This window comes from Choloepus didactylus, chromosome 6 (genome assembly GCF_015220235.1).
Source record: "Choloepus didactylus isolate mChoDid1 chromosome 6, mChoDid1.pri, whole genome shotgun sequence".
NCBI classification, from domain to species: domain Eukaryota; kingdom Metazoa; phylum Chordata; class Mammalia; order Pilosa; family Megalonychidae; genus Choloepus; species Choloepus didactylus.
In genome coordinates, this window is record NC_051312.1 from 110,482,305 (window position 1) to 110,499,669 (window position 17,365).

Sequence of the window (17,365 nt, forward strand, 5' to 3'; positions counted from 1 at the left end):
TTAGACACAGAAATTAAGAAGTAAATAGCTGGAAATAAGGCATTTGGTACTCAAACTCTCAGCAGAGAAATTGGGTGTGAAGATACAGATTTGAAAGTCATCAGTGTTTAGATGTTGATGAATTTGTGCAGAGAGAACATGGAGTATGAGAAGAGAAGGCAGGTGGCCACTGCATATCATTGAACTTGTCTTCAGTTGCATATAGGGCTTTATTTTTCTGTTTCTAAATGGTGTGATCTGGGATTTCCCCATACGACCCCAGCGGCTGTGTGCAGGACATACCTTGGCTTCACAGCTTCTAAAAAAGGAGTGACTGGAGTTTGGCAGAGAGAAATCTGGCTGATCTGCTATTTACTTCCCAGCTGCTGACACATTTTTCCCCGCAGTGGCTTGAGAATGCCAGCTTCGAAGCAACAGTAAAACCAAAATTTTTGATCCCTGACAGGCAGCAGAATTCATTCTTCCCAAAGTGGTCATGATCTGATCCCACTGAAGAATCCAAGATAGGGTTGGGGAGACTCTTCTTCCCCCTTAAAGTTCCTTAAGTCAAAGGAGAAATTTAAACTAACAAGCTATCAGCTTTGAAGAGTTTAAAAAAAAAAAAGTCTTCAAGTCTCTGGCATTTGCACTGCATTGATTTACCAGAGTTGTTTAAAATAATCCATGATATTTATCCCCAAATCATACCAGAATTTGGCTTATGATATTCTGCATTTCCTCCTGAATGTTTACTCAGCCTCTAGAGCTTGATAAAAGGTAAAATAACCCCAAATGAAGTCTTCCTCCTCCTTGGCTTTACTGTTTGGAATATGACAATGCATAAACTGGACCATTCTTTTTGTCATATGGCAATAGGTGAGATATGAGCCTGTGAAATGAGGAGAGAGGGTCAGGGAGGGGAGGAAGGAAGCACTTTTTGGAAGTTTACCCAGTTATTTGTAGGAAATGTCATTTGTCTCAAAAGTTTTGACATTAAAAAAGAAGAAACGTATGAGGGGGTTTGAGCTGATTGCCAGATGTGGCAGCTGGATTGACATGATACATCAGAATGTCCCAGAGAAAGTAACAGGCCATTGAGGGTGGGCTGCAGGGTGACAGGGCTTCTTTGTGTGCCTGGCTATGGCTAGCCAGCATGGCTCCAGCGGTGCAGCCCTTGCCCAACTAGGTAAACAAAGTTACATCCATACCAGCCCTGCTTCAGACTCATCATCATAGCCTCAGCTCCACAGGTTGCATCTGAAACTCAGCGGTGGGGTGATGTTCAAGTTGTCTTTGATCTGGGAGACAAACAGGGCTCCTTTAATTTCACTGACATATCCTTGTACTTAAATGGTAATCTGTTTGTCTTTAACGGTGTGATGGTTTAGGAACAGCTGTAGGCTGTCGGGTAAATGCATAAAATAGACTCCAGGACTAGAAGAAGAGGCCTCTCTCTGAGTGAGATCATTAGTCCATCTCCCTGCCTAGTGCTGCAAAAATGAACGTAGTGTTGTAGTAAATATTTAATGGTTTGGTCCAGCCCACTAGGTTGTGAGCCTTCACTCCTTTTTTTGCCTAGAGGCAGAAAAGTCCTAGGGTCGGGTGAGCCAGATAATAGAGCAGATGATGAGAAGAGTAAGAACTCAGATTTCTTGCCTTCATTTCTGACTCAGCAGTAGTGTATAAATTCTCTCACTTGTTCTGTGCTAAAAATGGAGATGTGATGTTGATGATTGTAAAACCCTTTAGTCTCGTTTCATGGGAAACCACATGGTGAGGCTGCTAGTCAAGGCCTAGATGGCTTGGGCCACCTTGGTCCTTGTCCTGGATGAGTGTGTGGCTGGGAGAGATGGACGGACTAAGGTGATCTCATCCCGCTGAGTTAGATGGTGGGGACCTCCAGGGAATATGAGCTGGCCATGGATAAAGGCTCTTGCTCCATTTTGCTTTTCCTTCATTGTGAAAGTGGAAATGGGTAGTGATGAGGCCAAGGTGGCAATTGACAGGTTGTTACTATGGAGAATTATGCTTTTAAAAGAGAAGCAAGCTAACATGACCACAGACATAGGGGACTGGTGGTTTGATGGGTTGAGCCCTCTACCATAAGTTTTACCCTTGGGAAGATGGTTGCTGCAAAGGAGAGGCTAGGCCTCCCTATGGTTGTGCCTAAGAGCCTCCTCCCGAATGCCTCTTTGTTGCTCAGATGTGGCCCTCTCTCTCTGGCTAAGCCAACTTGAAAGGTGAAATCACTGCCCCTCCCCCCTACGTGGGATCAGACACCCAGGGGAGTGAATCTCCCTGGCAACGTGGAATATGACTCCCAGGGGAGGAATGTAGACCTGGCATCGTGGGACGGAGAACATCTTCTTGACCAAAAGGGGGGATGTGAAAGGAAATGAAATAAGCTTCAGTGGCAGAGAGATTCCAAAAGGAGCCGAGAGGTCACTCTGGTGGGCACTCTTATGCACACTTTAGACAACCCTTTTTAGGTTCTAGAGAATTGGGGTAGCTGGTGGTGGATACCTGAAACTATCAAACTACAACCCAGAACCCATGAATCTCGAAGACAATTGTATAAAAATGTAGCTTATGAGGGGTGACAATGGGATTGGGAAAGCCATAAGGACCACACTCCACTTTGTCTAGTTATGGATGGATGAGTAGAAAAATAGGGGAAGGAAACAAACAGACAAAGGTACCCAGTGTTCTTTTTTACTTCAATTGCTCTTTTTCACTCTAATTATTATTCTTGTTATTTTTGTGTGTGTGCTAATGAAGGTGTCAGGGATTGATTTGGGTGATGAATGTACAACTATGTAATGGTACTGTAAACAATCGAAAGTACGATTTGTTTTGTATGACTGCGTGGTATGTGAATATATCTCAATAAAATGAAGATTAAAAAAAAAAAGAGAAGCAAGCATTTGGGTGTTAATTTTGATTCGCTTTGTGTAAACAGAGCACTTAACAGAAGTAATGACTTGGGTTATGCAATCTGCATTGTTAATGGATCTGAATGCATGATTGAATATTGGTGGATGATCTGATTTTTATCAAAGTAGCTTGGACTGCGTTAGTTAAGAAGCATGTTTTCTCCTCCAAAATATCTGTCCCTATTTAAAAAAATTTTGAAAAATCTGTCCCTATTTCAGAAAACATATTTATAATATATTGCTTTAATACAACTACTGTTAAAATTTTTTCTATACGAATGAATTTTTTTCACATTGTAATCATTGATTACATTTCATTTACTATCTTAGCTTTTTTTTAGGTAGTGTTGTATTACAAGCCTTTTTCCACAGTGTCTCATTGTTTTCATAACCATCCTTTTTATGTCTGCATAATATTTCAAAAAGTATATAATTTTCATCATTTTCTCTACAAATAAATTTGTTACCAAAATTTCCATATTTTGGATTATTTCTTTAGGATTCATCATTTATAAATGAAATTATTGGGTAAATACTAATAAACATTTAATGGCTCCTGATGCCATATGACTTTGCAAAAATATTCCAGTGCCTGTTTTACTGCACTTTTACCAGCGTTAGGCATTATAATTACAGAAGCTTTGCTGATTTAATAGGCAAATCTTAACTCCTTGTTTTAATTTGCAGTTATTAGCTAGGTTAAGTTTTTTGATATATTTTGATAGATATATTTATGTTCTTTGTTCATATGATTTATATATTTTAATAGATTCAGAGTAACCTAAAATTTGTTTCCTGTAACACTTGCTCTGATTTTCCAGTTTATAGAACTTTATGTATTCACCCTTAGCAGTTAATGATGGTGGTGGTAGTGGTGGTGGTTAGTAACAGGACTAAACCTTCACCCAGTGCTTACTATGTGCCAGGCACTCCCTGTGGATTATCTTCCTTAATCTTCACAGCAATTCTAAGGGGTGAATTCTAGTAATATCCCCATTTTTACATATGATAATTTAGGTTTAGAGAAAGAGGTTAAAGTTACTTAGTCATGGCCATCAGCTTGGAAATGGAGAAGCCACAGTGCAAACCCAGATCTCTTTGCTACACACCACACCTGTGTGAGTAAAGATAACCACTATCTGATGCGGTGGAGGCAAAGATTTAAGTTTTCACTTGGCATCATTTCTAATCAGATTTAGTAATATATCACACCTTATATCCAACCTGTGTTCTGCCCACCTCTGTTTTCTTCTAAAGATCAAAATACTGATTAAGTGTTCCAGACTCCCAGACTCTAGGAGGAAGGTCCTACAGGCACCACATTCAATCCAGAATCCTGGAAGACACTAGACAGCAACCCTGACCTTGCCAACAGCTCTGGGCTGGAGCCTGAGTCTGTCTTTTTTGGTTTGTTTTCATTTGGAGGTGGGGAGTGGAGGGTGTGATATTCTTGTTTGCCTTGAGCTGTTTTTAGCAGAATGTTTCTGCTATGGAAGATGATAAATGCTGTTTTAATTGACTAATTTTTGTGTTTCATCAGCATCAGTTTGGAAAAAGACTAAGAATGACTGCTGTCAGTGCAGAGAGCACTAAAGGCTAGAGCTTTCCACTCTCTGAGCCTGCCCATTGCTTTTTTGCTGTTTTTCTTGGTTGCATCTAGCCAGTTCAGTATAGGAAGTTGGATTTAATGACTTCCCAGAAGCAGAGAGAAAAGTGTGGTAACTGTTTATTACTAATATTTTATTCATCTATGAATGTATTAAATTGATTTTCAAAATATAGATAGATACTTTATAAAAATACAAAATGGTGGTGCTTGACCATGGCCCTTCTGTCCCTTTTTATAAGATGATGCCGGAGCTGAAGGTGCTGCAGTTTTCTTCCAGGGAGCATACTTGTTCACGTCTCCTCTCTACAGGCCAGTCAAAACCATCCCCGTCCTCCTCCTAAGTACAGGAAATCCATGGCGTTATCAATTCCCCAGGTCACTCATATTTTCCTTAAAAAATTGCACTGTGCGTTTTTTCCGTAAAGCCTCCTGATTTTGTTTTGTTCGGGATTGTCAAAATTATTGGCATTCGCTGGGCATATGCCAACTGACAGTGCAGGGAGGAGGGAGAGAGCCAAGTGGGGCATAGCCTAGGAGCACATCCGTGGCCTCATCCTGAGGCGTACGTCAATCCGCCCCTGCAGTTTAAGACACAAAGGAGCCTGAAGATGCAATCTCAGGCTTCATTCATTCCTGCTGGGCTTAATGCTTGGAGTGTGCTGTATTACAAGAAAGAGTGTGTTGGTCCCATCTTACTTTGAGTTGCAAATGACTGGAGGACGAAGGGGAATTTGGGGAGTAAGTGTATGTTTCCAAAGTGGTGAAATAAGATTTGCAGTTTATTCAGTTATGAAAATGAATTGCTCTATGGGACCAAAAGGTGAGCCAGATAGACTCAAGGCTGTGGGATTAAAAACTATGCCTTGTCCTTAATGAAAATGAGGACATGGAGTCTTATTTAAATTCCACCATCTAAACATGTGTTTAGAATACCAGCATTAGAAGGCTGGAGTTTTTGTAATTTTTATGCTGAATTATGGCTAGATGAGCCAAGTAAATTGCCCTGTTTATCCTGAGAAAGAGCTTGGCAGTATGGGAAGTTCACGAGGCCAGGGTCAAGTTCAGGTTACTTTCTCAGGAAACTGAACACAGTTCCAGCTGTAATGCATTAAATGAGTAACTTCTGCAAACAAGAGGCTTATAATTTTTATCTTAATTTACCCAAGAGCTGAGTCTGACTTTGAACATTTTCAAGTCTTATGGTATCTTCATGACCAAAGGGGTCCAGGTGGGAGGGAAGCCCGTGGATTTGGGAAAAGATGATTTGAGGAACTTTGAGCTCTGGCTCTTCCACTTTGTAGCAATATGCCTTATCTGTGACCTGTTACAACAGATTTTTTCCTAAAACTAACAGATTGTTCTCTTTACACAAATGATACATGTTAATTGTAAAAGACTTAGAGATACAGATAACACTGCCCCCTCACCCCCAAAAAAGAAAAAGAAGGAAAGTAGAAATTACCTTCTGCCCCATTATCCATTGTTAAATGTTAAATGCTGTCTTCACTGGGATGCTTTGAGAATCATAAAATTATAAGAAAACCCTGTAGATTGCAAAGTCCTGTGTAAGTCTGGGGTATTTTTATTGAGTGTGAAGTATGACAAAAAGCCAAGGAGTTGGCTTTCTTCTCATTTTTTAATTCTTCTGTTTTCATTTTATTTACCTTTCTTGGACTATTAAAATAACATGCCGAGTTTTTGCCTATCTGTGTCTTCTATTTTTTCTATAATGTAGTTGTAATACTTGGATAATGAAATGTTTTAAAAATATCCATACATATTCATTATAGAGAATATATGAAGTACAGAAAAGTATGGAGAATTAAAAAATCCATAATTCTGTCACCTAAAGATAGTCACTCTTACCTTTTGCCGTAGTTCCTTCCAATTGTTTTTCTGTGCTTTCTACACAGGTGAAATTTTCATATGTATAATATCTTGAGAATTAAAAAAAAACTACTTTGTTTAGTAACTCAATAAAAGTTTGTTGAACTGAATTGCTAATGTTGAAAAACAAAAAAAAATTATAATTTTTATTTCTCTATTAATAAGCTAGCATCAAAAGATGTATGTTAGCCACTTTTTCTCTTTCACGAATTACTTTATCATCTCCTTTGTCTTTTTATCCATTGATTTTTTTTTCTTCCTTGTCATGTTTTGCAAAATTTTTGTCAACCAAACAAGTGAAATTTATTAAATATTAGCTTAGTGGACTAATTGTAGATAAACATATAGTTTGATATATTGAATACAACTTGCTGATCACATGCTTTGGGGATATAGGGACCGCAGAGTGGGAACTGCTAGTCTGTTTGCATGAATTACCTGATGCTCACCGAATTCTGAAGTTGACTCCAAAATGAGGCCCTTTGGTGTGCAAACAGTATGGTTTAGAGCAGCACTGTCCAATAGAAATAAAATGTGACCAAGGTATCTCATTCTAAATTTTCTAGCAGCCATATTAAAAAAAAATGATAAAGGAAACAGATGAAATTAATTTTTAAAATTTACTGTAGTTAATCCAGTATATCCAAAATATAGTCATTTCAACAGATAATCCATACCAAAAAAATCATTATTGAGATATTTTACATTTTATGTATTGTCTTCATTGACGACCTAGGCGGCCTTTAAGCACTGCTAACTCATTTCTGCCCTCTTCTTGGTTTTCCTTGTCATCGTAACATAACAGAAAAAGTTGACCGAGAAGGTAAGCCCATCACCAACTGTGAGTGCATTCCAAGTCCCAGGATTAAGTGTTAAAAGATGGACACCCCATCCTGAAGTGCTGGTGCTTTGGGGAGCAGAGCTACAGACCCACCCTCCAGCCCCAAGGATCCCTGACACATTTATCCCTTCCCTTGGTTGAAGTGTGAAGGGAGAACTTAAGAGGTGAGAGTGGGTGTCTGCCTTTGAATCCAAGGCAGTGTAACTTACAGTATTTTGCCTCTTGCCAAGGTAACGTTTTTCCATGAAAAATGCCCTGTAGGATTTAGCCAGACTGCCTGAATATGTGTGCTTGGTAGCAGATCTTGGTTTTTTGATTCACATCCTATAATCTGGGATGAAAGCTGGGCATTGTGAATGGGACTCAAAACTTTTCACTGTTGTGGTGGAGCAGGACACTTCATTGTGGAAGGGGCATGAATCCATTGAAATACATAAACATTTTGTTTCTGTAGAGAAGGTCGATAGTTACACCATAGTGTGCAGAAAGGAGGAGGAGGGATGGCTTACATCTTCCCACTGACAACACTCCTTTCTGAAACCTGAGGACAGTTGGAAGGGTGATGCTCGCTTACAGAATAAAGAGTTGCATTGAGCTCTATAGTTCTTCACCTCACTTGGGGAGCTTAGATCCTGGTTATTTTAACATCAAATGGAAGGGGTTCCTAGACTTGAAGGGATAAGGAACTCCAGTTGGGAACTATCTCCTGAGCCAGAGTGGAGAGCTCTGATGCTAGTGACAAAAGCAGGCCGGTGGTTAGTTACTTGATTACTCTGATAGTACCTGCTGAAAGTATCTTTGGGGATCTCCACCTGGGGAGGGCTAAGTGACCTTTGTCAAATTCTCTTCTAGAGTTTGACATTTAGCTGCTAGGAAACAGCATTCATAGGAATCCTAGCTGTGAAAAATGCTTACAAAATGAGATATTTAGAGGTTGACAGGATCCAGAATCATTCTAGGAAATACACTAAAAAGGAAAATGTAAGGCCAGGTGACCTCCCAGGAAAAATGGGAGTAGCTCTGAGAGCTTTGGCTATGGATGGCCGCAAGTATCAGGAGACGGCAGGTGTAACTGTTACTGATTAGTAATAGTAGCTGGGTCTCCAGAGGACTCAGTCCTTTGATATAGAATGTTGATGATTTTAGGTTGCTGCTAATTCTTAGCACCTATAAACTGGGTGAGGAGGATCAACAAGAAGACTAGTTTCCCCAAGTCTCTTGTAGTTGAAGAACTAGACACTGAGACTCTTCTTTGCCACGTATACCTATAGAAGCTGTTGTTAGGAACTCTTGGCTTCAGGTGAAAGATAATACAATGATTCTTCTGAACCAGGTTAACAGATGAGGAAGGAATTATTAGGGAGTGTAGATGGGAAATGGAAGTGTATGGTTTCAAATATAGAATAAGAACTAGTACCAGGAATTTGAACCAGTAAATGGTGCTGCTTTCCATTTATGTAGAACCCAAAATCTAAGAGTATTTTTTTTTCAATTTTCCTCCCATTTCTTTCTCCCCATCAATGTTAAATGCAAAACATATCCCAAATCCACCTGTTATTTTTCTACTGCTACTACCCTGTGGGCCCAGCTCTACCGAGACCACATGACAGCCTCCTAACTGGTGTCCCCCTGTCCATTCTTCCCATTCTACATTTCCTACATAGTACTCAGAGTACAGTTAGAGCATGTATATGTGAAGAAGCCTCCGCTGGCCTTTGCCCTAAAGGAAAGGCTGGCCTTGGCTTCTGAAGGCCCTTACCTGTCTCTCTGGCCGTACCTTGTTCTGCCCGTCTTTCTGCACTGTGCTTCATACTAGCTTGCTTTCTTCTCAATTTGGCAGTGTTAGTTCATCTTAGGGCCTTTGCACTAGCTGGTTCCCCCACCTGGAATGCTCCTTCCCCCAACTCTCTCTTCCCAAACTCCCCCCACAAAGCTCTGGTACTTTTTTTTTTTTCCTGGTTCTTTTTTATTAAATTTTATTTTACTGTGGTAAAATATATATAACATAAAATGTGCCATATTAACCATTTTTAAGTGTTCAATTCAGGGGCATTAGTTACATTCATAATGTTGTGCCCCCATCACCACTACACTGGTTCGTTCCTGTCTGTCATTCAGACATCAGCCTCTCAGAGCCTCCTTCCCTGATCTCTCAGTATACAGTAGCCATTCAGCCATTCACCATCACATCACTCTACTTTATTCTTGGTGGCAGACTCATTCCTTTTTGATACTTGGTTTTGTTCGTGGATTGTCCGGCGGCTTACCTGTCTCTGTCCCTGAGAATGTAGGCTTCATGAGAGCAGGGACTTGTCTGTCTTGTTCACTGTATTCCCCAGTGTCCAGAACAGTACTGTTTCAGAGGGGACACTAAATATTTGTGGGATGAGTGATTGAACCTGCTGTATGCAACCTAGCATCTGAAAGTACACTGGTGACCCCTGATCGTGGAAGCCATCGATGGTGAATATATTGTTGGCACATCCTTTCTACTTCCATATCCCCTGGGTCTGATTAATGGTCTTCCTTTCCCTTACAGCCGTCCATGCCAACTTCCCTTCCCGTCAACAGTGCAGCAGCACAGCCCAATGTCCTCGCAGACCTCCTCCGCCAGTGGGCCGCTGCACTCTGGCTCCTTACCGCTTCAGCTTCCCATGATGCTGGCAGCTCCACAGCCCCCACCAGCCGCATCCCCCAGCCAGCAGCTTGGCCCAGATGCATTTGCGATTGTGGAGCGAGCCCAGCAAATGGTGGAGATACTAACAGAGGAGAACCAGATGCTTCACCAGGAGCTTCAGGGTTACTGTGAAAATGCTGATAAGCTCCACAAGGTATGTGACTTCGTAGGGCAAGGTGAGGCAGATGGTTGGAAGGAATAGAATTCTTGACCTGGCCCTGGAGGGTTGATTTACTGACTCGCTTACCTACATTTAACCAGACCCCTTTGATGCCAGGCACTGTGCAAAGCTTTAGAAAGACGAAAATAAATACGACAATGTCTGGCTTGAAGGAGCTTACAGTCCAGAAGGGGAGAGAGATGCATAAACTAACACTTGCAGTAGAATATGAAGGTGCTAAGGTGGGTACAGCAGAGGTGACCCTTGACCTGAGACTCAAAGTCTAAGTAGGATTTCCCCAGGGGGACAAGTATGTTGAGGACCCTTCTGGAATGCCAAGAGTAACACAAGGAGTGATTGATTTTTCCTTTAAGTCTTGGAGTCTCAGTCAGGAATATGTTTGTTTCATTAGCTGGTGTCTGCAGAAAGCATTGTTGCCTCAACTCGAGATGGTCAGAGGATCGAGTTACTGCACACTTTCCTTAAGCTTTTGATTTATCAGGTAGGGATGCTGAGTAATTCCAGCCTGAGTAGTTAGCATGGGAATATGAAAATATATGGCAGCCTTCATTTTTAGGGATTCATGCTAAGAGCCAAAGCAAATAGGAAACCTCCAGCAAGAGTGAACTATTACCAGGCAGTGATTTCACAGTGACCCATACATATGTCAGTATCTAACATGCTGCAGGTAGAATGGAAGAGGTGAGGGAGGCAAAGGTAGTAAGTTGTTAAAGGGCAGGAGAGTCACAGGGTGCTCCTGTTTCCTTTCTTGGGGCAAGGAGGCATGTGTAATAATGATGTTCTTAAAAGAGACTAAACACCTGACTTTTTCCTGGGTAGTAAGGGGCTTTCATAAAGAGAAAGGGAAGGACTATAAACCCTTCCTGATTACAGGAGCATTGTCTGTCACTTTGGCTCCATTTGACAGTTAATGCACCTGGCTGGCCCATTTAATGTTTACTGTTTAACATTTATTTCACAGGTAATGCCTGGTCTTTTTCTGGTCAGGGTTTCAGAGTAGTCTCCTCTGATTTCTTGAGTGTTGACAGCAAAATGGTAGGGGCAGTGGGTTTGATGGTGCAAACGTTCACAGACAGAATCTGTCCCAGCACGTTCATGCGGAGCTTCCACTGAGAGTGTTGGGAGCTCCCTGGAGTGTCAAGGCTTGGCTCAGAGAGCTCCAGCTGCCTTTATTGTGGAAGGGAAAGCAAATGAGAGCCAGAAACAAACAGGGGCTGCCTAGAGATTGAACCCCACCCCCACTCCACTGGCACACATAGAAGTTGGGAAACAAGCATGTTGTCTCCTGGCCCTTGGCCTGCAAGTCACTGCTCAGGCCCAAGCTTGCCACTGACTCCACCCTGGGGCAGCTTCTTTCTTGGTAAGGTCTGAAACTTGGGAAGGGCTGACTCAGCACTTCTGGGAAAAGTACTTCTTTCTTCTCCCCTAATGAGGCTCTACGGCAGACATGTCTGGGAGCTCTGCACACCATCTGAGGGCAGTTTGGTTCTGAGTCTCTTCACCTGGTTGTTTGAACAGTTACACGGAAGGTGGAGGGGGCAGAAATTGGGAGATCTTCCTGTTATTCTTGATTGACTTCTTAATTAATATATACTTTTAATTGACACATTAAAGCATACATATCTTTTTTTATTTTGATGCACATTTCTATTTGGAGAAACAAACCACTTAAATCTCCGAGTGACTCAATTTTCCCTGCACAGGGAATGATTCTTAAAATTTATGACCAAAAAGATTTTGATGACTTCTGAAAAAGGGGAAAAATCAAAGCTGTTTCCTTTCTGGAACCCAAAATTCCTCCAGCCCCTTGTATATAATAAGTGATTCTATAAATACTACATTTCATCGATCTGTCATATGTTGAGCTAGAGTTATCAATTTTAAACTCAGATTTTGACAGGTACTTGCCATGTCCCTTACTAGTTCTATAGCTATTCTCAACAACTAGCACCAAGAGACGGAAAAGCTGCGTGAACTCTGTGGTGTGACGTTTTGTGGCTTGTGTTCCCGAGGTCCTCCTAGTCCCAGGTCTTCCCTCAACGTGGGCCTCGCTGCTCACTCGTCTCTTAGCACCTGTCTACGCCTTACTCAGATCTGGGGAGAGGGCGGTCAGGCAGGTGACAGCCGTGCTTCTCCGTGGCGATGGCTGCTGTTCCCCGTGCATGGCATGGACCCCCTCTTTGGGTGGACTCACCGTCCTGTGTTGTAGGCTTTGACTACACTGTGCCAGCAGTATCACTGAACCTGAGATCCTCTCAGTGTTTGGGAGATCTTTGGCCCTCGCAGAGATTCATTGTAAGGGCAGAATCAAAAATAGCTGAATTTTTAATTGCAGAGCTTAGCCTTTGTGTACTGTGCCAGAAGCACAGCAAAAAAGAACCAGTGATTCAGAGACTGTCAAAGCCCAGCCTAGACATGGAGACGCTGTTTCCACAGAGTCACGAGGTAGCGATTATCACTGTGAATGTTGGAACGATGGTGGAGGACCCCCAGAAAGGGCTGTTATTTCTCAGTGTTTCCTTTTGCTTACTCATTTTGCTTCTAGTTCTTCCCAGTTTCCCTGAAATATAATTGATGGAGCCTCCACCAGGACCAGACTGTGGGCTGTTGAGTGGGTTGGCTTTGGGAGTCCTTGGGGAATAGATGGTCATTTGAAGGGAAGGGGCCAAGCATTTACGATTATCCCAGGCTTGCTTTAGTGGAGATCCTCTCTTTTTGTGAGTGAAACAAAAGTGGCTTTGACTGGGCAGTCTGTGGTTTGGACAGCAGGCCTGTTTTGGGTCCTGTGAGTCCCTGAGCTGGGCCTGTGCAGAGGTTCAGGGGAAAAGCCAGTATCTAGAGCTTGGAGAGGCTGAGATTTTCTCAGGGCCCTTCTCTGCCCATTTTCACTTTATGGCAACAGCTCCAGTGGAAGCTGTGCAGGACTTTTGCCTCTGCTCATAGTTCTGTTTATGGGGGCATTGAGTGCTTCTCTCTATGATTTCAGGAGCTTTGATGGCCTGCCCTAAGAGCTTTGTGACACCTGCGCTGGGATGGGGACAGGGTGGGAGTTGTGAAGGCAAATCTAATGTTCTCTTTATGCAGTCACACCCAGTCTGAACTGGACCAGATGATTTTTATGTTGAAGCCAGCCTCTCCAGCATTCCCTTCATCTTTAATAGATATCAGTGGGTGCTTAAGATGTTTAACTGCCCACCTCTTAGGAATCCTTGCATCAAGTTCCTAAAAGGAGGCCATTCTGTTTTTGTTTGCATATTTCCAGAGAAGAGAAGCTCACTACCATGTACTACTACACTTCTAGAAAATGTAGTTAGGAAGTTTGTCATTAAGTTGAATAAAAATCTTGTCTAATTTTCTACATTTGACTTAGTTCTGTCCTCTATAACCACACTGAAGATGAATTCCTCTCCTTCATGACAATTGCCATTTCTCACAGGAAAAAACTCAGCCCAAACTAAGACTCAGGCCCTTTTCTGGTCCTTCTAAGCATATTGCCATATCTGGATTCTTGATTGTTTTAGCATTTAAGATGGTAAGCTAAGCCATTATAGGGATTCTGCCATTTTCCCTTACTAACGTGCCCCGGGAAGCTCTCGGTGACATTAACAAATCCACGATCAGGTGTCTGTATCAGTGCCCAAGTATTTCTTTAGGAGTTAAGAATATAAAGAATAATCTGTCAGTATTGTTGTCGTGGATAGTTTCAAGGCTGTTAGGTCTCTTTCTACCTTCAAGGAGTCAACTGTCAAATCAGACACACAAAATGCATATGCATATCAGAATTCCAGGCAAATAGTTTAATGGATGAAAGTACTGTGAAATCAGATAAAGGAAAGTAGTAATTAAGTACATCCTGGCCTTGAAGGGTAAGCAACGCTCTCCTGGGTACCAGGTGGGGACTGTCTCATGTTTAATGGTGCATCCAGCTTCTTTGGCACTGAGTGGTGCCCTTTGGTCTTGAAGAGGACTGTCCCTGCAGCTTGCCCATATGTCTGAAAAAGAAGGCCACCTTTTATAGATTGAAATTAGCATAGAAATGGTTTTGCATCTTGGAGTTATCTTTTTTGAAAACTAACTTGAAAGAACACAATTTTCAATAGTACTATGAACAGAAGTCAGGACGTGCTGTTCTCTGTGCTGTCACATTACTAACAATAGTGATTTCTCTGGAAGAGATAGAAAGGCCTTTGAAATGAGGGGGGCATGGAAGAGTCAGCTCTGGTATAAGGAGACCTTTGAGAAAATAGTATGGTACGAAAGGAGCCCTGGTAACTTGGTTGCTCCCAGGTTGGTTGCTAGGCAAGCAGAAGCCCCAGCACACCAGCCTCTTCATGGACTTCTTCTCAGACTTCGTCAGTCTTGGCTCCACTGGGGGGGGATCTTCACCACATTATCTTTCCTTCTGTAAGTTGTTGAAGCTTCTTGGCCCTCAGTTTCTCCCTTGTTCTTCTGTCTTGCCCAGTCCTTCAGGGCTGATGCTTGGTGCTTGGCCCTGTGATCTGTTGATCTCCCTGAGTGGTCTCCACTTTATGACTTTGTCTGTCCTCTGTACACTGACAACACCACCACTGCTCTCCCCACTTTCAGACCTGCTAACTGGAAATCTGCAGGTTCCTCAGACACGGTATCTGTTTCCTTTTGTTCGGAAAGCCTGCTTTTCTTACAGTTATTTATCTTGGTTAAATCTTATTATCCAGTCTTCTAAGGTATGAATGTTTAGATTGTCTTTGACTTCTCTCTCTCATTAGGACTTTTAGCAGTAGCTCCTCATGGTTCCATGTTTTCAGGTACTCCCTTTCATTTCCCCTCCATTTATGTAACATAACAATAAAGTGTGATTTATTGGCGTCTACATCGGCAGCATATAGTTAGATTCCTGTTATAAAAGTTATGCCAGATAGTAAAGTCTCCCTCAGTCACAGGTCTCGATATAGTAAAATATGAAAAGAAAATTGTTTCAATCATGCATCTCTCAATTTCTTCATGTAAAGAAGTTTTCTATGATAAATTTGTTTACAATTAGATTTAAGTTCATTAGTTCCTTGTATGGATACTGTCATAGGTAGAGGGATAAAAATGGGAAGTAATGAAGCTCATCCTTGGTTGGATTTTATATTCCTTTGGGGATTGGTAGGAGAGTATCTGGAAAGAGCACTGTACTTGGAGTCTGGAAATTAGGGTTCTATTGTAGTTCTTTAGTTTCTCTGTACTTTAATTTTCCCTTATGTTAAGTGAGAAAATAATAATGGTTATAAATTGTCATACAAAATGTAAGTAGTTTAAATCATGTTTAGATTCACCCTTTCCACATATGTGCACAGAGGGACTTTTATAAGGGACATCAGATGGTCTGGACAGACTTGTGAATCTGTTATTCACAGGGTCCTAATGTAGCCCTTAGAGGGTAGATGGAATAAAATCAATTATGCGATTTAATAGACATGAAACTGGAAAGGCAGAAAGAAGGCAATGAAAATACAGATTTCACACTTCAAATGTCAAAGATTTAGTAGTTCTAAGGCATTGGTGTGAATGTCAAAGCCCTCCTTTAATGACAGGTTTTTCTTTTAGTTTGAGAAAGAACTTCAGAGAATTTCAGAAGCCTATGAGAGCCTGGTCAAATCAACTACCAAGCGTGAGTCTCTGGACAAGGCGATGAGAAACAAGCTGGAAGGCGAGATTAGAAGACTTCATGATTTCAACAGAGACCTCCGAGGCATGTCAAGTTTTATCCAGCTCTCTCTACTCTAAACTGCCCACGTAGCTAACAGTTTGATTTCAGGTCCAAACTGCTTTGCCGCAGGTGCTATTCTGCCCATGCTAGATAGTTTTGTAAATCCCATCCACCTGGGAGAGGGGGTGGTGCTCAAAGAGCAAAATTGTTCTTTTTGGCCTTGCAGGTTGTACATTGCAGCATTAAATCTTGGAAGTATGCAGGAGTCTGTTCAAGGAGGAAGCATGTGTGCAGCTCCCTCTTGCTTTAAAAGTTCTTAACAATGACTTGTGACTATGTAAATGGGAATGTTTGAAAAGGCTGATGTTGGGTATACAATTCTTTCTACATCAAGCTGAGCCATTTGGTGGAATTCTTTGAAAACCAATGCTTAACACTTGCCTGATATATGTCCCAGTTTGCTAAAGCTGCTATTATGCAAAATACCAGAAATGGATTGGCTTTTACAGTGGGGGTTTATTAATTCATGAATTGACAGTTCTAAGACCATGAAAATATCCCAGGTAAGGCATCAAGAGGTAGATACCTTCTCTGAAGAAAGGCTGATTGCATCTGGAGTTCCTCTATCACATGGCTGGCTCTGCTGATCCTTCTCTGCTGGGCTCGGCTTCTGGGTTCTGTGGTTTTCTCCAAAATGTCTCTGGGCTTCTGTCTCTTAGCATCTCTTTGCTCTCTTCAAAATGTCTCTCCTTTTATCCTCTCATAGAGGATGCCAGTAAACTAATTAAGACCCACCTTGAATGGGCAGTGTTGGCTCTCCATGGAAATAATCTAATCAAAACATCCTGCCTGCAGTTGTGGGTGGGTCTCATCTCCAAGGAAACAATGTGATCAAAAGATCCCACCCTCAGTAGGTCTGCCCTGACAAGATTGGATTAAAAGAACATGGCCTTTTCTGGGGTACATAATAGATTCAAACCAGCACAGCATATATAGAAGACACAGCTTAGATATATTTCTTCCCTTTTTTTAAAAAAAGCCCACAGTTGAGTAGACCTATATGCTCCCTGAAAGACGGGGGCCGCCTGCCACAGTATTCTGACAACCTCCAAAGTGCAGGATGATTTTACCCATAAAATTTTACTTCCATCTCAGTCAAACCCTTTTTCAGGTAGCTTACATGTCAGAACACTCAATGTACTAGTACTCCCTAGTAGCAAGATGCTACCTATTCTTTTATTATAAACCCTTTTTGATGGGCATCCTACACATTCAATAAATACTCATTGAGCTGAGTTATTCGGTTGACTAAATGAAGATTTATCAAGTGGTTTGAGCAAACATAGAACTTACTGGGTAGCATCTTCATCTGTTAGATCACTTTGACTTTTTGTTGTTATATATTTATTTGTTATTTTAATTTTTTTTTTATTCAGAGATTCAGATAGCAGTCACTGGCCAAAATACAGGGTTCTTGGTCAAGGTTAAACCACAAATCTGGGTTTGTGGCCAAGAAGACTAAACTCATTTGCAAGAACTTCTGATTACAGGTTTCTGGCCTTATAGGCAATGAAGTGGTTTTTC

The 17,365-nt window shown here is 41.6% G+C and overlaps 1 protein-coding gene across 1 annotated transcript in view; it reads left to right on the plus strand.

Moving 5' to 3' along the window:
- AMOTL1 (angiomotin like 1) overlaps window positions 1-17,365 on the plus strand; it is a 96,821-nt gene that overhangs the window by 5,594 nt on the left and 73,862 nt on the right. Inside the window, exons 3-4 of the mRNA XM_037841159.1 lie at window positions 9,789-10,080; window positions 15,679-15,823. Of these exons, the coding sequence (XP_037697087.1) occupies window positions 9,789-10,080; window positions 15,679-15,823 (437 nt within the window). The remainder of the gene's footprint in view (window positions 1-9,788; window positions 10,081-15,678; window positions 15,824-17,365) is intronic.